This window comes from Callithrix jacchus, chromosome 8, assembly GCF_049354715.1.
Source record: "Callithrix jacchus isolate 240 chromosome 8, calJac240_pri, whole genome shotgun sequence".
NCBI lineage: Eukaryota > Metazoa > Chordata > Mammalia > Primates > Cebidae > Callithrix > Callithrix jacchus.
In genome coordinates this window covers 110,788,136-110,812,491 of record NC_133509.1, presented here as the reverse complement: position 1 = coordinate 110,812,491, position 24,356 = coordinate 110,788,136, and the positions used below count along the sequence as shown (strand labels likewise).

General features: G+C 39.2%; 1 protein-coding gene across 50 annotated transcripts in view; it reads right to left on the bottom strand.

Moving 5' to 3' along the window:
• TTLL5 (tubulin tyrosine ligase like 5) overlaps positions 1–24,356 on the bottom strand; it is a 293,499-nt gene that overhangs the window by 62,200 nt on the left and 206,943 nt on the right. For 40 of the 50 annotated variants that reach the window (XR_013521423.1, XR_013521412.1, XR_013521413.1 and 37 more), the window contains one exon: positions 6,285–6,502. Coding sequence is in view for 36 of the 50 variants with exons in the window: in XM_078335474.1 (XP_078191600.1) it covers positions 6,285–6,502 (218 nt within the window). In the remaining 14 variants the exon portion in view is untranslated. Of the gene's footprint in view, positions 1–6,284; positions 6,503–23,220; positions 23,430–24,356 lie in introns of those variants that run through there. The other 10 variants (XR_004730028.3, XR_013521421.1, XM_035261103.3 and 7 more) reach the window with 2 other exon arrangements.

Here is a 24,356-nt window from a genome sequence, read left to right as displayed (position 1 = left end):
TTCCCTTCACAGAACTGACAAATGAGATTTAGCTAAATGAAACATAAGCATATGAATTTGAGAACTACAATAAAGAATGGCTGGGACAGAAAGGGCTGAGGAAAATGGCTTTAAAGCATGAGGATTAAAGAGCAAATGGGCTCATAAAAAAGTTCTCAATGGAATAGATAGAAAACAAGTCATTTTGGTTAATTATTCAGTAGAGACAGTGGGTTTTGTTTTACAGATGGGAAAATGAAACCTTTAGAGCAAAAGAGACTTAGGTATTATCATAAAGAAACAGGGCCCACTGTTCTGATTCTCAACTCCCTTTGCACCAAAATCCAAGTGACATTCCATCTATAATGTTCTATTGTTCTCTAAACTCAAAACTCACCCTCTAGGATGTGGAAACTTTGATGCTTTTGGAAACTCCTTCTATATTTGTCTAATGCCAACTTCTGTGCGAGAAGTTTGAAGTTCAACCCAAAAACACAGGGCTTGGCATGGTCAAAAGCTCATTACAACTTCTCATTAGTTGGGTCTCTTGAGGCAACTATGGCATTCCTGAGTGTGACTCAGTATCACCAGTCCTAACTGGGGTTCCTGATTAATCTGAACTGAGCCTGAATAAAGGCCACAGTAAGATCCAAGCAAATGAAGCAACATATCTTGTAGGAATAAAGTAAAAAATTTACATGAAAATTTCTTGAAACGCCATCTTGCTACTAAGCATAATAGTAGCATGTATGACATACCAGGGACTGTATTTGTGCTTGACATTCATGAATTCATTTATTTATCTTAATAACCCTATGAGGCAGGTACTATTACTATTCCCATTTTAAAATGAGAAACTGGGTCACAGAGATGTTGAGTACCTTGCTATGCTGGCTAGGAACAAGAATTACTTTAGAACAGTGAGAATACATCAACTGATACTCAGGATCCTGATTTTGAGAGCCATGAAAAGTTTCTCTAGATTAAAAAATTACTTTATCAATCCAAATAAGTATGGGGTTTAGTTCACGATAATGTGCCAATGACAGTTTCCTAGTATGGTACATTCCTCAAATGCACCATGGCAATGTCAGATGTTAACAACGGAAAAAATACTGGGCAAGTGGTATGTGGGAGCTCTCAGTACTATCCCTACAACTTTTCTGTAAATCTAAAATTAAAATACAGTCTGTTTTTTTAAAAATACTTTATCAAGAGACTTGACAGAGGGAGCTTTTCATTGATCAGATGAGAAACCATGCTATTCTTTTTCATAAAAGTCAGAAAAATATCTGAAAAGAGTGGGGTCCTCACAACACTGTACATTTTACATGTTAAGTGAGAGAATGTTAAAGTCTCTGTTAGTACTAACTTAGCTTCAGAGACTTGTCCTAGAGTTTTAAAGGCAAATTGGAAACTATTTCCTGGAACAACGCCTTAACAGCATGCCTTTTGATACCTGGATTATATTACTTAAATTCTGAAGAAATCTTTGCTTTTTCCCCCTTCTGTGCATTTTTGATGCTGAGCTGTTTCCGGTTTTCCCACACTCTTGCCTGTCACAGAGAAGAAACCACAAAAATGCTGCAAAGCAAAGTCTGCCCAAAGAGCTAAAATTCCATCTCAGGAGGCTGCGGAGTTCTACCGCCGGCAGTGAGTTCAGGGCAGTAGCAAGCAGTGTCTTCAAATGTCCAGCCCTGCTGCCTGGGCCCACCTCTCCACCAGCTAGCCACACAGGCCACCAAGGGCCCTCTGAGGGTACTGGCAATAATCGGATAATCCACAAGGGGCACACTGACAAATTCAACATTAGCATTTGACTCATACATTTTCCTAGTTAACTATGGGCTTTCCAAATCTGTGAAGGAGAGTGTAGTTTTAGAATGCATATGATGGAGACCGAGGCTTACTGAGTTCTTAGGAGGGCCAGGCCTTACTCCATGTACTTTACACATATTAACTCTGTTAATATAGAACAACTGACCTAGGAAGTAGATATTCTTATTGTTTTATTTTTACAAATGGAAACATGAGGAATATGAGACTAAGAGATTAAGTAACGTGCTTGCAGAAGGTGTCAAATTAGTCAAGTGTGGCCTGAGGATGTGAATCCAGGCAGTCCGGCCACAGAGGCTGCACACCTAAGGATTTTTTTTTTTTTTTTTTTTGAGATGGAGTCTTGCTCTATTGCCCACACTGGAGTGCAGTAGCACAATCTTAGCTCACTGTAATCTCCACTTCCCAGGTTCAAATGATTCTCCTGCTTCAGCCTCCTGAGTAGCTGGGACTATAGGCATGCGCCACCACGCCCAGCTAATTTTTTTGTATTTTTAGTAGAGACAGGGTTTCACAGTGTTAGCCAGGATGGTCTTGATCTTCTGACCTCGTGATCCCCCTGACTCGGCCTCCCAAAGTGCTGGGATTACAGGCATAAGCCACCACGACCGGCCTGGATTTGACTCTGCTCTTTCTAAGGTGAGAAGACACAGTTTCCTTTCTGTTTTGCTACTGGCCTTCGACCACAAACTTCAGCCTTCCTACTGCCCTTTCCTACTACTCCAGAGAGTTCTGCCGTCATTACAATGCGAGCTCTCCCCAGAATAGTGCTTGGTACTTAGCACTGAATAAATATTTGTTGGATAAATGAATAATGGCAGCAATATAATTAAAATAGCCACAAGGGATTGTTTTCTATCTAAATCCAGAATTTGATTCACCATCCAAGGAAAAAACAGTGATGACTTTTTCTATGTTTTAGGATTCTTCTCACAACTAATACTGATCTTCTGAAGGACAAATAAACGAAGAGCCTCAATGACAGCAAGAGAAATACACAAATCTCTACATAAAAGCATAGCAAGAAATGCCTGCCTCTTCTAAACACCTCTAAAAGTTCCCCAAGTTTAAACTGAAGAAGGGTTGCTAGAACCAACACTCTTCACCAATCTATTTCTAGTTCACTGGCTAAACAATGGCTGGAGGTAAAGGATTTTGACTTATAAAAATTTGATTCAGGAACGATCCAAGATGGCCGATCGCTAACATCCCGGGATTGCAGCTCTCAGGGAAGGCGCGGAGAACTAGAGGACGCCACACTTTCAGACAAAGTCTGGTCACTCACGGAGCAGAAGATCCCCCAGTGGAGGAAACACACGGGTGGCCAGTGCGACTCTCGTGGTCGGCGCAGCGGTTCCACCGGCACCTCGGCGCGGCAGCTCTCGGCGCAGAGTAAACGGGACGGCTCCCCTTCTGACCGAGGTTTGGAGCCCCGGGAAGGCAGAGTCGCCTACTACGGAAACAAGAAGGAAGCCCGACAGGAGAATCCTGGGCAGAAAAGCACCATCAGTTTTAACGCCGCTGCTCTGGCCCTGGGAACTAACAACCTGGACGTCCACTCAAGAGACCTAATCTGAAAGTTGGTAATTTCAAAGAGACAGGAGGATAAATTTACAATGACGGGAAGAAACCAGCGTAAAAAAGCTGAGAATACTCAAAGTCAGAACGCCTCTCCCTCTAAAGATGATCACAGTTCCACATCAACAATGGAACAAGGCTTGATGGAGAACGAGCGCATCCCAATGACAGAATCACTCTTCAAGGAATGGATAATAACAAACTTCGGTGAGTTAAAAGACCATGTTGTAGCCCAACGTAAAGAAACTAGGAACTTTGACAAAAGGCTTGATGAAATCCTATTGAGAATAGACAACTTAGAGAGGAGTATGAGTGAATTAATGGAACTGAAGAATACAATACAGGAACTCCGAGAAGTATGCACAGGTTTAAACACTCGAATTGTTCAAGCAGAAGAAGGGATATCAGAGGTCAAAGTCCAACTTAATGAAATAAAACGTGAAGAAAAGATTAGAGAAAAAAGGATAAAAAGGAATGAGCAAAGTCTCCAAGAAATGTGGGACTATGTGAAAAGACCAAATTTACGTTTGATAGGTGTACCTGAATGCAACGGAGAGAATGAATCCAAGCTGGAAAATACCCTTCAGGATATTATTCAGGAAAATTTTCCTAAACTAGCAAAGCAGGTCAACATTCAACTCAACCCCAGGTAATACAGAGAACACCACAAAGATATTCCTCAAGAAGACCAACCCCAAGGCACATAATCGTTAGATTCACCAGGGTTGAAACGAAGGAGAGGATACTAAGGGCAGCCAGAGAGAAAGGTCGGATAACCCACAAAGGCAAGCCTATCAGACTTACAGCAGATCTCTCGGCAGAAACTCTACAGGCCAGAAGAGAGTGGGGGCCAATATTCAACATCCTCAAAGAACAGAACCTTCAGCCCAGAATTTCATATCCAGCCAAACTAAGCTTCACAACTGAAGGAAAAATAAAATCTTTTATGAACAAGCAAGAACTCAGAGATTTTATTACCACCAGGCCTGCTTTACAAGAGCTTCTGAAAGAAGCATTACACACAGAAAGAAACAACCAGTATTAGCCTTTCTAAAAATACACCAAAAAGTAAAGAGAACCAACATAAAGAAGAATTTACACCAACAAATGGATAAAACAGCCAGTCAACATCAAATGGCAGTAACCCTAAATTTAAATTGACTGAATTCCCAATCAAAAGACACAGCCAAAACCCAACGGCATGTTACATCCAGACCTGTTTCACATGCAAGAATACACAAAGACTCAAAACAAAGGGATGGAGAAAGATTTACCAACCAAATGGAGAGCAAAAATAAATAATAAATAAATAAAAAGCAGGAGTTGCAATTCTCGTATCGGATAAAATAGATTTTAAAGCAACAAAGATATAGTGGTAAAAGGATCAATGCAACAATAAGAGCTAATGATCCTAACACCCAGATAGGAGACTTAGATTCAATGAGACAGAAAATTAATAAGGATATCAAGGACTCGAACTCAGATCCAGAACAAGTAAACTTAATAAATATTTATAGAGCTCTCCACTTCAAATACACAAAATATACATTCTTGTCAATACCACATCACACCTACCCATTAGTTTAAATGAAACATTGATTGGCCATTATTAATACCCAATTTTTTTCAAAATAAAGCAATATTTCCATTTACTCTCCCTCTTTCTCTTCCTCTTTCTTCCTCTCCTTTACTTATTTTTTTATTTTTTTTTTTTTTTCTTTCCTTCTCTCAAAAAAAAAAGAAATCAACTTGTAAACCTCTAGATCCAGGTCGGCAATGTCTCTTTCATTGTTTGATTTCCTTTCTTCCCTTCCCTCCCTCCCTCCCCGCTTCCTCCCTTCCTTCCTTCCTTCATCCCTTCCTTCCTCCCTACCGTCCTTCTTCCCTTCCTTCCTGCCTTCCTCCCCCCACCCAAAAAAAAAAAAAAAAAAAAATTTGATTCAGGAAAGGAAATGTCTTTTTGGTGTAAACAGGTAGACTACAAAAGGGATTAAAAACACTGCTGCTACATAGAGCTTGCTAATGCCGATGAAGTTATATTATCCCCCTAGATGAAATCTCAATCCTCTATCTTTCCATTCAAATGACTAAAAGTGAACAAACCAAGGGGAAGCAGGGTGTTGATTTTTTTTTTTTTTTTTTTTTGAGACAGAGTCTCACTGTCTCCCAGGCTGGAGTGCAGTGGGGTGATCTCGGCTCACGGCAACCTCTGCCTCCTGGGTCCAAGCAATTCTCCTGCCTCAGCCTCCCAAGTAGCTGGGATACAGGCGCATGCTGCCAAACCTGGCTAATTTTTTCTATTTTAGTAGAGACGGGGTTTCACTGTGTTGCCCACCAGGCTGAACAACACTCCTGAGCTCAGGCAATCCGCCTGCCTCGGCCTCCCCAAAGAGCTGGCATTATAGGCATGAACCACTGCGCCCAGCCAGGGTGTTAAATTTTATATGAAAATGAAAAGATCTGATTTTTCAGAATGGCCAAGAAAAGATATATCAAGGAAGAAGTTTCCACTTCCACTTTCCAAGCCCACTGTGGTTCAAAAGTTTTACCTGCTGCACTGCTGTATTGTAGCTCCTGCCAGGGGCCAGCAGAGTTGGTTAGCAATGACCCTAAATTCTGCAGGCAGCTCTCATCACAGTCACCTGGAGAACCTGAAGGAGCAGGGCCTGTCCCTCCCACACAGGAAAGCTCCACCATCTGCATGTTTCAGCAGTTCCCCAGGCCATTCTAATTTGTAACCCAAGCTGAGAACTAGGGTTAGCTTTTATTTCCCATCAGGTGTTCTTGTTTTCAGTATTTCAGTGTGAACCCTCTTGAAGAATAATAAACAAAGAGTACTATTAGCTTAGAACTGATACAGCTCAGTAGAAATTGAACAGAAAAAAACTTACTTGGAAGCCCTCTGGGATGTTGCTCTTCTGAGCACTTGTTTGTGGTTGGGTGGGGGTTTGGGGACCAGGAAGGTGCAAGAATTTGGAGGTGGTATCACTTTTTGTGGCAGAGTGGTTGGCTTCTGGCCACTAGCTGTGGCACTGGAAATTCTGCAGCCTGCACCATTATTCACTGTCCATAAATTGGAGTTAGGTAGTGTATGGCTGCCAAAGATTGCCTACAAAAAAAAAAAAAAAAAAAAAGATTGATGAAGCTCACCTTCACATCCCATTTGCTGTATGCAACTAGTCTGTAATCCTGTCAAGGAGCAAAAAGAAAAGAACTGTTAATTTTTTTTAAAAGAAATGTTGTCAGTACAGCTCTAGATTCAGAGAAGAGGAATATTTTGGAGCAGAGTTGAGATGGTCTTGTTGAAAGCATACTGGGCTAGGAATCAGGGCACCTAGGACACTAAGTATTAGTCCACATGTGTGAACTAGAAACGCATTTGCTGTCTTCTCTCACTGTAGTTTCCTTCATTGTTAAATTCAACACATTTTTAATGAATGTCTCTTTTGAGGCATGTAGTACTAGAAATAGAGCACAGAATAAAACTGACTTGTAGCTTGACTTGATTCCTGCCCACTCTGAAACTCTGAGCTCCTCTAGAAAGTTTGCATGTAGGAGGCAAGTGGGGAGGTCAGTGTGGCTACGGCATGGTGAGCAAACAGAGAGGGAAAGATGAGGCTGCAACAGGAACCATGAGCTAGGCCTGGTTATAATCTTCAGGCCGAGTTTAGAATTCTAGCACAGAAACACTTTGTTGACCTAAAGATTTATGTAAGATTTTACATTTGAAAATACTTTCAAAGCAAAATTACTACACAAATACATGTTATATGAATACAATTGACACAAAAATATTTTTGCTCAGAGGGTAAGCCTATAAATAAAGACCTAAAAATCACCATCTAAACATCACAAATGCCAAAATATATATTTAGGATATAAAAGTATACTTCCAGGAGGCTGAGGCAGGAGAATTGCCTGAACCCAGGAGGCGGAGGTTGCAGTGAGCCGAGATCACGCCATTGCACTCCAGCCTCGGCAACAAGAGTGAAACTCCGTCTCAAAAAAAAAAAAAAGAAAGAAAGAAAGTATACTTCCTTCAAGTAGATGCTTAAAAAGTTTTTACAATTTATCTATTTCATTAGAAATAGTCTTTTTGTTTCTCAATTTGTTACTGGTCTTTTAATACTGTTAACACTGCTTTCAACATGCATGCACTGTAAAAACTTTAAATGAGAAATAATATGAAGAGAAAAATAACATCATTGACAAAATACATAGTATTTTTTTTTAAAAAGAATTTCTGGCAATTGATTTCCATTGTATATAACAACATGTAAAGGACTCATGGCAGGGCATGATAAAATAATATGAGATGCTCTTAGGAAATAGTCATCTTCTAGACAGTTTGCTAGTATTATTTTGGCCCTTTATGGATTTCTTTTTCAGATTTAAAAGATGAACTGGGTAGCTTTAGTAAAATGTTAACCAACCCTTCTATAAGCATGACTTAAAATGTTCCACTTTCAGAAAATGTATCAAAGGTCCTAGACTAAGCAGATATGAGGGGGATCCAGGAGTTTTGTGTGGAGTAAATGTGTTTGACTGAGATGCTTGATGAAGAACAAAGAGATTTCAGTGGGAAACGGTCTGAGCATTTTCAATCTGACCAATCTGACTGAGATATCACCAACCTGTATAAACCACCTGAGGGAGAAAGTGAAGAGCTATAATTCTTCTCCATCTCTGAGTCACAGAAGAGGAACAAAGACAAAGCCAGGTATGGTGGCTCACCCCTATAATCCTAGCACTTTGGGAGGTTGAGGCATGTGGATTGCTTGAGCTCAGGAGTTCAAGACCAACCTGGGCAACATGGCAAAACCCTGTTTTTACAAAAAATACAAATATTAGCTAGGTGTGGTGGTACACGCCTGTAGTCCCAGCGGCTGAGGTAGAAGAATTCTTTGAGCCAGGGAGGTGGAGGATGCAATGGGTGAAGACTGCAACACTGCACTCCAGCCGGGGTGACAGAGCGAGACCCCGTCTCAAAAAAAAAAAAAAAAAAAAAAAAAAAAAAAAAGCAGGGGAAGAGGATCAAAGACAGATGCAAGGCCATAAGCAAATCCAGGAGGGCAGCACTGTTGAGCGTGGACACATGGGGAGGTTTCCAGATGGTCCAAGAGAATCGAGAAGCCCTGACCCTTCTAAAGTAGGCATTCTGAGGACAAGGAAACAAAGCTTCCAGCAGGACGCAGGCTTCTGGGACAGGTTCTACAACAAACCCTTTCTTTGCAGCTGCTGTTACCATATTTGAGGGCCTTAAAATCTGTGTGAGAAACTCAATTGGAAATAAAGAGGGACACAGGAATGGAATGCCCCAGGCTTCTATTTTCACCACTACATCCTAATAACTGAGGTTAGGCATAAGGAGTGTTTGAGATGTGCATCATTCAAGATGGGAAGAGACCAAAAATCAGAATGAGGGCTGAAGAGTTCTACACTGAGCCATCCATAAAGAAACTTCCTGGGTGAGTAGCAGAGGAGGGAAAAAAACATTAGCAAAGAGCTCTTAGAAATAAACATATTCTTTATTAAATTACATATTTAATATTGTAAGGAAACTGCCATTAGTAAGAACATCTATTCAATAAATGTTGCCATGGTGACAACTATATTTTCAAATTCATCAATTTTTTGCCCCCAAATCTAGGACATCTAAATACAAAAGAAATAATGAATGAAAACAGCAGGTTCAGAACAGTGAGTTTAGTGAGCTCCTATTTTTTTTTTAAAAGAATAATACACATCACATATATCTACATATTTATGTACACACACACATATACACTCTAGTAGTATCTGTACAGAACAATTCTGGAAGGATACAGAAAAAACTGGTAGCCTTCAGGGAGAAGAACTGGTTAGCTAGGGATGAAGGTAGGAGGGGGACTAACTTTTTACTATATATCATTTGCATCTTTTTTTTTTGAGACAGAGTCTTGCTCTGTCGCCCTAGCTGGAGCGCAGCGGTGTGATATTGGCTCACTGAAACCTCTGCCTCCTGGGTGTAAGAAATTCTCTGCCTCAGTCTCCTGAGTAGCTGGGATTACAGGCGCCGGCCACCACGCCTGGCTAATTTTTGTATTTTTAGTAGAGATGGGGTTCATCATGTTGGCCAGGCTGGTCTCCAACTCCTAACCTTGTGATCTACCCACGTTGGCCTCCGAAAATGCTGGGATTACTGGCGCAAGTCACCAGCACCTGGCCATTTGTATCTTTTGAATTTTATACTATGTGCATTTAGTGATTTATTACAAAAATAAATGATTTAAATGACAGTCTAGTTCTAATAACATTTAAGGAGGTAATAAGTTGTCACAGAGTACAAATCAAGATACCCAAGTAAAACCCGAGTTTTAACCAGCTGGATATAGGATTTCTATTAGATTGGGTTAAAGAAAGAATTAACTGCTCAACACTGGCTACAAAAGCAGATTAGGTCATTGGTGAGAGGCAGAGAGACCCAGAGTAAATGGAAAAGACATAGCTTGCAATCAAATGTACCTCAGCTCAAATGCAGGCCTTATCACTTACAAAGTGAATGATCTTTTCAAGTTAACTTCTCAGAGCTTCAGTTTTCTCACAAGCAAATACAATTACTTCACCTTTAGAAGATGAGGAGGTTGGCTGTGTGCAGTGGCTCGAGCCTGTAATCCCAGCACTTTGGGAGGCCGAGGTGGGTGGAGAATGAGGTCAGAAGATCAAGACCATCCTGGCCAACATGGTAAAACCCTGTCTCTACTACAAATACAAAAATTAGCCAGGCATGGTGGCAAGTGCCTGTAATCTCAGCTACTTGGGGGCTGAGGCAGGAGAACTGCTTGAGCCCAAGAGGTGAAGGTTGCAGTGAGCTGAGATCACGCCACTGGACTCCAGCCTGGGCAACAGAGTAAGAACCTGTCTCAAAAAAAAAAAAAAAAAAAAAAAAATTAGCTGGGTGTGGTGGTGCATGCCTGTAGTCCCAGCTACTTGGGAGGCTAAGGCAGGAGAATTGCTTGAACCTGGGAGGCGGAGCTTGCAGTCAGCCAAGATTGCACCACTGTACTCCAGCCTGATGACAGAGAGAGATTCTGTCTCCAAAAAAAGAAAAAGAAGATGAGTAGCTTAATTAAAAAAAAATCACTTACTTCATTGGATTTTTGGAAGTTAAATGAAGATAATGTAGGTAACCTTAGCCTAGGCATTCAGTAAGGATTTCTGAAATAAAGCAAAGACCTAGGCACACAGCAGGCACTCAGCAAATGTTCCATTTCTTCCCAAACCTCTATCTACCTTGGTTCTACTGAGAAACGAAAGGATGGGATGACAGGAAAGTCTACCTATCAGTAATCCTTTGTAGTTGCTTACCATTTTTCAACATATTTTTCCAGACTTATGTCACTCACTAGTTATGAAAGCAAATTCTATTTCTAAGGCTTTGAGGAATCGCCACACTGTCTTCCACAATGGTTGAACTAATTTACACTCCCACCAACAGTGTAAAAGTGTTCCTATTTCTCCACATCCTCTCCAGCATCTGTTGTCTCCAGATTTTTTAATGATCGTCATTCTAACTGGCGTGATGGTATCTCAGTGTGGTTTTGATTTGCATCTCTCTAATGACCAGTGATGATGAGCATTTTTTCATATGTTTTTTGGCCTCATGTATGTCTTCTTTTGTAAAGTGTCTGTTCATATCCTTTGCCCATTTTTGAATGGGCTTGTTTTTTTTTCCTGTAAATCTGTTTGAGTTCTTTGTAAATTCTGGATATCAGCCGTTTGTCAGATGGGTAAACTGCAAAAATTTTTTCCCATTCTGTTGGTGGCCGATTCACTCTAGTGACTGTTTCTTTTGACATGCAGAAGCTGTGGAGTTTGATTAGGTCCCATTTGTTCATTTTGGCTTTTGTTGCCAATGCTTTTGGTGTTTTGGTCATAAAGTCCTTGCCTACTCCTATGTCCTGAATGGTTTTGCCTAGATTCTTAAAACGAAAACATATGTTTAGGCTCCCAGATCCTATTTACTCAATTCTTTCTGGCAGAAATAATCTTTTCCTCTTCTGAATGCCTAGAAAAATGTATCTGTATGTCTCATCACAGTACATTCTACCATGTAGTATAGCCACTTACATAGGTACTCTCCCTTCTGGGTGACTGACAATGGAAATGGCTGAATTTGTATATGATTAATTTTTGTTTCACCTACAATGCCTAGTAGAAAAGTGCTTAATAAATGAAAAAAATAAAACAACCCCAACTATTCATCCTTTTTTAGCAAAAACTAAATTCCTACATAAGAAAATAGGCAAATGTGCATTTAAATCCAGATGTGATCTTATAGAAGTACCATTTTCTCAACTTTGAACAGTGTCTAGTGTGTTGTGTCCAATTCATACTCAGCCCCAAAATACATTAGCCCTTCTGCAGATTTCACAGAAAAATAAATTCACACCTTCCTAAATGTAAAATTTGTGGCAGGACCTTAGATATTGACGTTTTACATAAAATTAGTTTTCACTTCAAACAACAAAATAAAATAATTTAGGAGAACTTACTGCTTAGGAGACTCTCCTTTCTTTAGATACAATCACTCCTCCCTTTCTTCTTAATATGACTACTCTGATTTTGTTTGGGTAATAATGTTTGCCCAGCTAAGGGAAATGTATTTCTAAACTTCTCTTCACCTAGGGATAACCTATAACACATATTCTGGACAATGAGATGTAAAGAGAAGTTTCTGGGTTCAGTTTTTGGGAGAGCTCTTTAAGGGGGCAGACTCGGCTGGTGCGCTTCTTGTGCCCTTTCATGTTCCCCGTTCTTCTTCCCACCAAGAGCATGGATATCTAGCAAGAGGTGGTCAGGCATAGGGCGAAAGCTACTTGCTAAGGACTGCAGAGAATAAAGAGAAGGAGCATGGGTTTCTGACGGCACCATGAAGTCTGCAAGAGCCCATCTCTAGATTTCTAACTATGTGGGAAAAAAAAACCCCTTTAACTTAATTAAACCATTGGTGGGGTGGGGGAGTTCTGTTACCTGCAGCCAAATGGAGCCTTAACTGATACTAGAAATAATTCTCAATCCACCACAGATGCAAGCTTGCCTAAGCCTCAATACAACAAACATGTACTGCATCTCAGAAAGCAGATACTCTTTCCAAATACAGTAAAAAGCCTCTAGTTGTGACTTGTGGTTTGGTGATTATACTGTAATATACTGAACGGATAATGAAATGATTATAATTGCATACCATCTGAAACTCCAAAGCGTCGGTAATGTAGACAAGTCCCCAGGTGTTTCACAAAAGCCAAGGCTAAGTGGGATGGGATTAAAGCAATCAAATCTGATAAGAAGAAACCCAGGAACACACTCAGGCAACGTTAAAAGCAGACATATAAATGGTTGTATGTAAACTAGCAGCAGAAATCAGCCTCTCCAGGCACCCTCATAGCCTGTACTGGTCCCCATCCTACAGCCCCATCAACTGAATTGCTCCATCATGTGGACTGTTTTGTTCTGATATCCATTCATAAAAGGACAGAAGAATTGTATGAAGTTCTCTCTAATAATTTGTAAGAAACATGAGGTTTTGATGTATAATATTAACAACACAGGCATAGGAGCTGCACCATCATTAGTCAATGTCCTGGGAATGAGAGAGCTGTGTAAGCACTGGCCTCCACTCAAGACCTAGTCAACATGTACTCAGCATATACATGACTGCTGGTTCTTTGCTGGGTGTGGGAAACAGTCATACTACAGCGAGAAGACTCACAGAAAACCACAGTTTGAGGGTTGGCTTGGCCCCAGGCAAAAGACTGGAAAGGCCCTCCTTCCCCCACAATAGAAGGGTGCTCATGGGTGGGAAGGAAAAATTTGTGATAGAAAGAACACAGACTGCAACTTGGAAGGTTCCAGGGAAGCAGATCTGGGCTCTCTTACTAGAAAGATAATACTGTTCAGAGATTAAATTCTGGGAGGATTAAAAAAAAAATACCTTCCAGAAAAACACTCCTTTTAGCCTTCACTCAGGCTTCTTGGTGATGGAGGAGAGCTGGATGCCTCTTCGTAGTGAAATTAACTCTCTACATTCTTTTTTTTTTTGAGAATGAAGGGAGATACAGTAGGCAAATGCTACTCTGTATTTGAGTAGGTTAATGTTTCTTTGTGACCCCTTTACTCTGATTTCAGATTAGCAAACATTTCTATGTAATATTCTTCCCATATAAGATTGGGTCCCAACTTGGATGAAGTTCCCATAACATATACAAAGCCACTTCTTGTCTATTTCTCTCTGGAAGCTGAAGTATTGAGATGATACATTTTCTTGAACATCTAAGCCACTAATCACTCACCTTCCTACAATCAGGGCAAGACTGTTTAGTGCAAAGAACACATTCCGATTTTTATGCAACCCTGTGATGCTGTAAAAACCTCCAGGCCAAGGTGAGAGTGAGAGTAACTGTTTCTGTTTTGGCAAAAGTAAGCTTCCAAAAGGCCTTTGTCTCACACTGTAGAGTTCTTGGCTGTCTTCCATTCACAATGTTTGTCAGCTGGGACGAGACTGGGGGCTGAGCAAGAGAAACAGTACAACTTTTCTGGTGCTGCTGTAAAGCACTGGGCAGTACTATGACTCCAACAGAAACAGGGGGCAATCCAGAAGTTGCTGCTGCTCATACAGAGAGACCAATTACCAAATACCTGAGACAGGACATGGTGCCGTCAAAGATGTCGGAAGCCTTCCGACACATTCTCTCATTTCTAAAACCACTGATGAAGCTCCCTTTCCTTTAGTGAGTAGCAAATACAGATGCTTACCTGTACTTGCATCCTTTAGGGTAGGTCATTTGAGGTGGTAAGAAAGAAAAATTTTGAAACTATTATTTACTAACCAGCTGAGATCTGTGTGCTTCAGAGAGTCTCTAAATTAACTGTACTTGCCGACATTTAAAAAGCAAGGAAGATAATCATAACTAGATATTCAAACATACTCAAAACTGAGCTTGGACTGGTGTGTGGCATGACCAGCACAGTGTAACCATGAGATAGCTTGCTAAGACTAGTGCAGTTCATAACCATAAAAGCCAGTGAAACCAACTTGCCCTAAGATATCACATGGATGACCTTCCCTGATTAGCAGCCACACCCTCATCTAACCACCAGACCAATCAGTCAGACACTGGTTGACATTCTGATGTAAATTTAGACTCATATAATCATAGACTCTGCTTTGCTTTACATTTCTTTCATATCTCCTTCAATGTCCAGCACTGTCTGATCACACACACATACATACAAAGATTGGCAGACTGACTTTTTTCTTTTTGAAACAAATCTCTTTAATAAATGTTCATTAGAAGTGTTAAAAATGATTTAATAAATGTTCTTTAATAAATATTCATTAGAAGTATTAAAAATGATTTTTAATTCTGCTCTCAGATACAACCTGTTAACATTTTCTATGCATATACAAACTTATTTTCTACGTATATGTATGTATTTATGTGTGCTGACAAAAAACAGAGTCATATGACACCCGATGTTTTGGGGCCTGTTTTATTTCGTTCAATTGTCTATCTATTCTGAGCATTTTCTCCTATCTATAAAGGTAGACCTAGACTGCTGTTTTTAATGGCATATTTTCTATTATGGTTTATTATAATTTACTTAACTAATCATCAATGCTATAAATCGACACACTGAGGTACATCTATATTTGAAGCAATGGAAAGATGTAAGTATGTTCAACAAACTATTTTTGAGTTAAAAAAAACAGGCCCCCAATATATTTTTCTTTTTTTTTCACAAATAGGAAAGCACCCCCAAAATCTTATAGTTCCATTTGAAACACCAGGTGCATGCACACACACACATGCACACAGTCAGGTTACCAATGCATTTTGCTTTCTAAGAACAGCGTTGTGATAAACATCATGTTATCTATGCCTTTTCACATATGCTGGATCATTTCCTTAAAGTAGAATAGCTAGATCAGAAACCTCTTTGTTCTTCTGTTTCAAAACTTTAAAATATATATTCCCAAATTGCTCTCAGTAAAGGCTCTATCAATTTGTATCTCATCAGTATGTCTGAAAGGATTAATTTACTTATCATTCCTTTGATTACTATGAAAAAACAGCTTGTACCCCATTAAAAGCTAGCTCACAATTTGATGCTAATCCTGTTTCTTGTCCTTTGTATGTTTGTAAGATATTTATGCCTTTGGACAAACATGTCAATAATCCACAAAGAAATTATTCTAAAGAATAATCATTTAATCCTGATATTAATAATTCCTTTAATTTTTTCTTCTCATAGCTCTCTCTAGCAATTATGAAAAAATTAATCTGCATACCATATTTAATTGTTCAAATAAGTAACTATTAGTTTTAAAAATGGAGCTAATTAATACTTAATGAGCCTAAGCTTCTCCTAAGACACTTTCTTTAATATCTTTTTAATCAATTTCTGTTTCCGGCACGGGAGGTTTAAGGAAAACCCCCAAGTTGAGATCATAATGCTATGTATATTTAAAGTTAAAAATAATACATAATAGAAGAGATATCTGTATATCTGTGTTCATTGATGTATTATTCACAATAGCCAAGATGTTTAAAAGAAACCTAAATGTCCATCAATGGAAAAAGAAAATGTGGTAAGCAGTACCCACAAAAATTAAAAAGAAGAAAGTAAAAAAGAGAAAACGTGGCATGTATATATGTATACACATACAATGAAATGTTATTCAGCTTTAAAAAAAAAGAAGGAAATTTGTCATATGTTACAACATGGATGAATCTCGAAGATACTTTCATAAGTAGAGTAATCTCATCACAAAATCATTCTACTTAACATGAGGTAATGAAACTCACAGAAAGTAGAGTGGTAGTTGTCAGAGGCTGGGGTGGGAAAGAGGAAAACAGGGAGCTGTTCGATGATTACAGTTTCAGTCATGCAATATAAAAAAGTTCTGGAGGTCTGCTGCACAGTATGCGTATAGTTAACAATACGGTACTGTATACAGAAAAACTGTTCAGAGGAAAAGCATTTATATATTTTCTACCTAACTGAAAAAAAAAAAAGTGACACATAATTATAAGAGAAATTAACTTTTATTAACTTTTTTTTTTTTTTGAGATGAAGTTTCCCTCTTGTTTGCCCAGGCTGGAGTGCAATGGTGCAATCTCAGCTCACTGCAACTGCCATTGAAGTGATCCTGCTGCTTCAGCCTCCCGAATACCTGGGATTACAGGCATGCGCCACCAGCCTGGCTAATTTTGTGTATTTTTAGTAGAGACAGGGTTTCTCCATGTTGGTCAGGCTGGTCTTGAACTCCCGAACTCAGGCGATTAACCCGTCTCGGCCTCCCAAAGTACTGGGATTACAGGCGTGAGCTACCATGCCCAGACTTTTACCATGGGTCAGGCATTGCTTTAAGTGCTCTGTATATTATCTCATTTATTCCTCCCAATCATATGACCTGTATCTCCTCATTATCACCATTTACAGAAGAAGAAACCAAGGCACAAAAAATGTTAAGGAATTTGTTCATAATCGCAGAGGTACTGAGTAGTAAGCTGGGATTCAAACCCATAGAGAATGATTTAAGAACCTGCTATACTATGCTGCTTTGCTTATTTATGTTGTGCTGATTTTCTTTTAAAGCAAACATATGTAAAGCAAATTTATTTAAATCATACCTCTTTTCTAAAGCAAATCTAGCAATGTGCCCCATTTCCACCAAATGTATATAAAGGACAGATTTCATTCACCTTGCTCCAAGATCATTCTCTTTCTAGAGAAGGAAAGGCTGAAGATTGTCTGTAAAACAAATGTTTGTAACTTGCTGTTAAAGTGAAAAGTGTATGTATAAAGATAACCTCAAAAGATCAGCCATGACCCCAGATAGAAAGCTCAACTGGCTAAAGAAAGATAATTCTGCCGCATTTTCAATTGTGTGTTTTATTATTTATTTGCTAGTACCTGTAAGAAATTATTTTTATATCAGGGCCCTTGTTCTCCTAATGTGTCTGTATCTTGTGCGTCCTGATTACTAAAATGAAATAACTAGTCAAAGGCCATCTCTAAGTTTCCTTTACAACTTCGAGGTTATAAACATCTAACTTGTCTCTGTCTCAAAATGCATAATTTGTTTTGTTTGGCCCAGAATCTAACATGGTTGGTCTACTGTGAATATCTTGCACAGACCTTACTGTCATATACTCATTAAGTATTTTTCCCCTGGCTGCCACCATCTCAGATGGATGAAGTCTTTCATCATCTCACACAAAGTTACAACTTTGAGTCCCTCAAACACCTACAGACAAACAGAAACAAACCACAGGCCATGGAGGGAGAGAAGAGAATGAAACTGGTCACCAGACAGCTGCAGCAAATTCACATGTTCACATTACACAACAAACAAGATCAATCCTGAGTGGCTAGTACGTGAACAAGTTGCCTCTAACACCTTCTACCAAGCTGCATTCTGAATCTTAATTGATTACACTGACCCTTTTTTTAAAAAAAGATTTGTGTATATGAGAGTACATAGCAGTGCAGTAGCAATGATGCTGGAATGCCTTATCTGACTGATGATAAACGTGTAAAATAAAAAGAAAATGAAGAGTCAGTTCTGTCGTGGGGGAGGATGGTAGAGTAGAAAGGGGCTTTGGAAGTCCTCTGACATGGTATGAATATTATCTCTGCAATTAGGCAGCTGTGTGATCTTGGCTAAGTTACCCAAACTCTTTGAACATGGGGTTCCTCATCAGTGGAATGCAGATAAGACTAATCTAGTGCACCGGAAGCATTTACTATATGTTCATTTTCCTCTAAGATTCCAGAAGAATATTCCCCCAGCAGCAGCTTAGAAAACAGCATGATGATAACCAGGGGACTTATGTTACTATCAGTAATAAATTAACGCAATGAACTAATGTCTATATGGTAATAATACACTAAGATCAAACATATGGTATTGAAAAAGCAAGCATAATATGAATTAGTCAAACATGTCATCTGTGGTAGTCACATTTGTAGACATCTGTCATGTTTCCTGGGAGTTTTCTGAAAAACATCTATCATAGAAATAAAATTAAAATAGTATTACCAGTAACAGTAACAATGTTGAAAGGACAATGTAACAATGAGAGAAATCATTCCATGTTACTAATAAAACAGGAATTAATAACAACCCATATAAGCGCTCCTAATCTCCAAACCTCTAGAACAAATGTCAGGATACCGCATGGCTTGTTAGTTGCTAAACCTATTACTTAATCAAAGTGCAAGGGAGGGTAAAGTATGGGCATTTCTAAGATTGTTAAGCCCAAGAACACCATATTAAGATATTTCTTTAATTAAGAATTGAGGTAACTAGGATAATATCCAGGCCTAACTTCAGGAAAACTTTTCTTTTGAGATGGTGCTTATGAATAGTAGAAGACTGGTGAAGACACCTGAGAATAACTTTTCAAACACAGTCTCATAAGAGTCAGTTAAGTACTTGCTGGACAGGGGCAGTGGCCTGTAATCCCAGCACTTTGGGAGGCTGAGGTGGGCGGATCAGGAGGTCAGGAGTTCGAGACAAGCCTGGTCAATATGGTGAAAACTGATCTCTACTAAAAATACAAAAATTAGCCAGGTGTGGTGGCATGCACCTGTAGTCCCATATACTTAGGAGGCTGAGGCAGGAGAACTGCTCGAAGCCGGGAGGCAGAGGTTGTACTGAGCTGAGAAGTTGTAGTGAGTGCCACTGAACTCTAGCCTGGGCAACAGAGTGAGACTCTGTCTCAAAAAAAAAAAAGGTACTTGTTGAATATATAAATTGCAACATAAAATTTATGTAATAGAAACTGTAGCTGTTGTTTATTGAATGCCTTGTTAGCAGGAGGCAGCAGCAGCATATAGCATAATCGCCAAGAGCTTGGATACTGCAGGCTGACAGACCAGGGTTCAAATCCCAGTTCTACCATTTATTACTTATGTGACCCTGAGAAAGCTACATAAATGATACTATGCTTTTTCATCTGTGAAATGAGGCTAAGAAGAGGGCAGCTCTGAAGATCCACTGAAATAACACACAAAAAATGGCCACTTTGGTGCTTGACATATGGTAACATCAATGTTACATCCTGAGGACGACAATCATGATAACACACAGGCATGTATCATTATCTCCAAATTAGAGATAAGGAAAATGAGGTTCCAAAAGTCTGAATAACCTGTCCTAAGTCATGGACTAGACAGGGCCAAGACTTAAACTGTGTGTTGGATGACTCCGAAGCCTGTCTAGAGTGCCTATTTCCAAAACAACTGAATGCAGTATTATTTCATGTATTTTCAATATATTTTCATTAAATAAGAATAAAAGAGTTTGGTTTGGCAAAATCTACTAAATCAAATGGTCGTAGGAAAATCAATAATAACTAAAAGCTAGACACTAAATGAGTTCCTGCTAAAGGTCAGTTGGAAAAATAAAACAGATCAAAAGAAGGAACCAAACAAAAAAACAAAGAAGCAATAGGTTACGACATTAAGTTCTGGAGTCCATATGCTCCAGGACTTAGACACACACACACACACACACACACACACACACACACACACACACGCACACACGCCTCCCGCTCTCATGCCTCCAGTCCATATGCTCCAGATCTTAGACACACACACATACACACACACACACACACACACCCTCCCCTCTCATGCCTCCAGTCCAGCCTTATAAAGATGTATCAAGACATCTCCTGCATGGCTAGGCTGTTCGCCTGCTCTTTGTGCCACACTGAGGAGCTAGCATGTTATTGCTGGCTGCTTGGAAAAAGGGTGCTTGCTGAATTTCTCTTTCTTTCCCCTCCTCCACAACACAAACACACAGCAGCTGAAGGCTTGGCGAAACAGAATTCATTCCTGCAGGAGGAGGCAGAATTTTTTTAGACACATGCAATGAACTTTTAGGAGCACAATAACAAGATTTGGTTTGGTTTATATGGGAATCCTTTCCACACGTGGGGTTGTGCATGTATACACATACCTTTAGCAAAAAGCTGGTTACGCACAGCACTCAAGATATTACCAGCAAACTGAAAGGCTTCTTGATGTGAACACTGAGCTACCATCAGTCCTGTCTGTTACAGGAACATGAGTTTCTGCTGGGATTACTGAATCCAGATTAGATTGGTCAACCTGGGCATGGTGGGAAGGGAGAAGAAAGAACAGATGGGGCAGAAGGATGAGAGAAACAGGATGCACAGTTTTCTCCTATCCTGAGTTACTTACTAATGTTGAAAGTTAAGTCTTGAAGGGCTAAACTTAAAATTGAAGGGCTTTGTAAAGAGACTGGAACCAGTGAAGAATTAAGATGTATTTAAAATCCCTTTTATCCCATTATTGTTACAAGAAACTTCAGCAATACTGTGTTGGCCATCAAAATGTCCTTAACTTTTCTGCTTTTAGGGCTCTTTCTCGCTCTGGATGAGGCAGAGAAGAGAGTGGGAGGGAAGGAAGCAGGGAGTGGGCTGGGAGCAGAAGTTTAACAAAGGATCACTTTAACAGAAACTACTGAGTAATCGCTCTGTCCTGCGCCAAGAATAACATCAGCTCAATGTCTGCAATTAGAATCAGGTCAGTCGGGCCTCACAGCCGGTGCAGCCCTCCTCACAGACCCCAGCATGGAGAGCTACTCATGCTGATGTCACCAGTAGTCACTGTTGCCCAAGAAAGTCCCCGACTCAGCTGAAAGAAAGGTTTTTTTGCCTTCTCCTTTAGGAGCAGGAAGCCAGCAGGAGAAGGAGAAGGAATTAGACAGAAGACATGCATTGGGCTGTATCAATCTACAACAGATTCGCTTGACTATTCCTAACTCTTGAGATTCTGTACTTCCCCCAACCATACTAAAATTCATTTTAAATGAGTTAATGTGTATAGAGAACCTGGAATGGTGCTTGGAACACAGCAAGTGCTTAGTGAGTGTTGGCTATTATTATTAAAACAAAAAGAGAGGCTGAGTCTGCCTATTCATTAGGTTATTCGAAACCTAATGAATCAGCAATGGGATGGAGGAACAACTGGTGTTTTAACAAGCCCTTCAAATGGTTCTGTTACTCTAGTCTAGGGATCTGCAGACTAGGGCCTACAGGTCAAATCCAGCCCATGGCCTGCTTTTGTACATCAAGTTTTGTTGGAAGACAGCCACACTCATTCATTTACATATTGTTTATGGCTGTTTTCACTCTGCCACAGCAGAGCTGAGTAAGTACAACAGAGATGCTGTGGCCTGCAAAGCCTAAAATATTTACTATTAACAAAAAAAGTTTGCTGACCTCTGCTCTGACTTAAAACAATATTTTTCAAACTGCTGGTTTTACCATCGGTGTGTAAAAGCTCATAGTTTCAATTTTATCTTATTTTGTTTATTATTCTCTCTATCATATGGACTGTATCACAGTAATTTTCTTGTCTCTCAGTCCCTGAAAACTTCTGCCATTGGCTCTGGGTGACTTTCCTCTCTCACTCCCATGTTACAGGATCAGTCTTTTGCAGGGGGGATTAAGTGTATGACAACTGCTAGATTTATGAGTGCAATGCTAGACTGAGATGAAGATCAAAGCTCATTCTCCATGAATGCTGAGAGATGTCCATTTCCAAACTCAAATCCTAAATCAGAGTTTAAGCAGACATTAACACCTTCAATAAGCTGGATATCTAAGTGCTCTGATTTGAGGCAGAAAAGAAGGGAGAAGTTCCTCTGTATTCAATGAGAGAAAGGCTGCATGATCGATTCCGAGACACTGTTAGGAGGTTACTATGTGAGAGGTGCTGTTCATAAACATAATATAATATAATGCAATATCACATAACAAAATATAATATAAATGTAAGGCCTCCTTTAACATCCTGTTCCATTAACAGGCCTCTTTTATGGACGGATGCTAGGTAAATCAGATTTCAATCCTATTCACTGCTTTCAAACAGGCAGTTAACCACACTGTTATACCAATGGCTCCCTACACTTTAGGAAAATGAATCCAAAGTGTGAGTTCATTAGAAAAGTACCATTGCTATCTGAAGGGTAACCCAAGGTCAGAAACACAGAATACTGAGAATGTAAACCATGCTTCAATCGACAATTTAGTGATAATTATAATGGTCAGATTTAGCACAGGTAAGATACAAAGGCATAAAATCTAGTTGGGCTTTGCTTCCACTGTGCAGTGATTCTAAGTACCCTCTGAAATAAAGTGCTCTAGGTTTCTACATATTCTTCCTGTTAGAATATTTAATATCTTATTTGCTACTTTATTATTTATAAACACTTGAAGGCAGTGAAATTTAGTTACTTTAGCTCTCTCCTAGAGTCCCAAAAACTCACCCTTACTCATTTTTATCTAAATTAGCTGTGGTTTAGAAAAACGGGTTCGGGGTGTGGGGGAGAAGAAATAAAATAATGTTATACACATATACAATTATGATGAATGATTTTCTGTTCGCTCTCCAGGAGAATGAGATAACTCCCTTCTTGGGAGTTCTGCCTCCTGCCTAAAACAGATATTCCGACACATTCTAAAAAACATAATTTCCATATACTTCATAATTCAGTGAAATCAAACCAGTATAATCCTCAGTGAAAAGAAATTCCATACAAGAATAGCAGTACAGTACTCTGAATTTTCAAAGGAATGTGAGTTGTTGGAAGCTAATCAAAAGTATGAGAAGGACTTAAAAATGAAGCAATTTCTAAATGTGCAAATCAGCAAAACTGCCTCTCCTTCAATCATCCACCATTTCAAGGTATTGAAGCATGATTTAAAATGTACCAACTGTCTAGATTCAATAGAGCCAGAGATTTTTTTTTCTAACTTTTATTTTAGGTCCAGGGGTACATGTTCAGGTTTGTTATAAATGTAAATGGCGTGTTGCAGGGGTTTGGTGCACAAATTATTTTGCTGTCCAGGTAATGAGCCAAGGACCTGATATGTAGTTTTTTGATCCTCATGCTATATAGTGATACTTCCACTATCCAGTATCTGATTAAGCTGGCATTCTCAAGTACTCTGAAAGACAGGGAGTTTAAAGTTTAAAAAGCTTTAAGAAATCTAAGAACACAAATTTAAGCAAAAACTAAGACACACATTTGTATCTCCAGTTGTGAAAATGAAAAGTGGCTTAAATGTGTCTACTCTCCCCAAGACTTTCTAAATGAAGAAAATTTTACCTGATAGAAAGCGATATGGTAATTACAATGAGATACTATACTCTATGCTTTCCAGATTAAGAAATCTTTTCTCCAGTAAAATTGGTCTAAAGAACTACTTCACAAATGCTTGCACTTATAATTTCTCAATTTGATGAATTAATGTAATGTACAGAGTATACTACTGGAGGTAAAGATGATCAAATGATGAACTATGTTGAAATAACAAAATGACATTTTGTTATACGTAGTAGTTGAAAAGGTAAGACACAAAGTATAATAATAATTGTTTTATTTAGAGGAAAAAACCGTTGGTAAATGTTGCTTTAGTCTTTGAGTAAATAATAATTTTGTACAAACTCATGCACATTATGTATTACATTTTTATAAGAAAAAAATGATTGATCAGGAGCTCAAACTGAGAAAAGGTTATCTCTTCACATAACCAAATGTCAGAAAAGCTTATAGAATCAGTACTAATTCAGTCCAATAACTCCATTGTAAAAACATAGTAATTATTCTAATGATGATCCTGAGTCAGCAAGAAAAATTTAACTCTTTGTGGCCTGAAGTTTTGGTGAGGTCATCCTTTCTGTTCTCTACAACTGGGCCATATTGATAAATTAGGGCATTATACTTATATAGCTCCCTCACACAAACACTCAGGAGTTTCTGGTATTTTACAGACAGTGAGTAGTGAATCGACATCTCCCTACACATAAGTTCCACAACAGCAAGGATTTTTGTGTGTACAGTCACCTTATAGCCCCACTGTTTAAAACAGTGC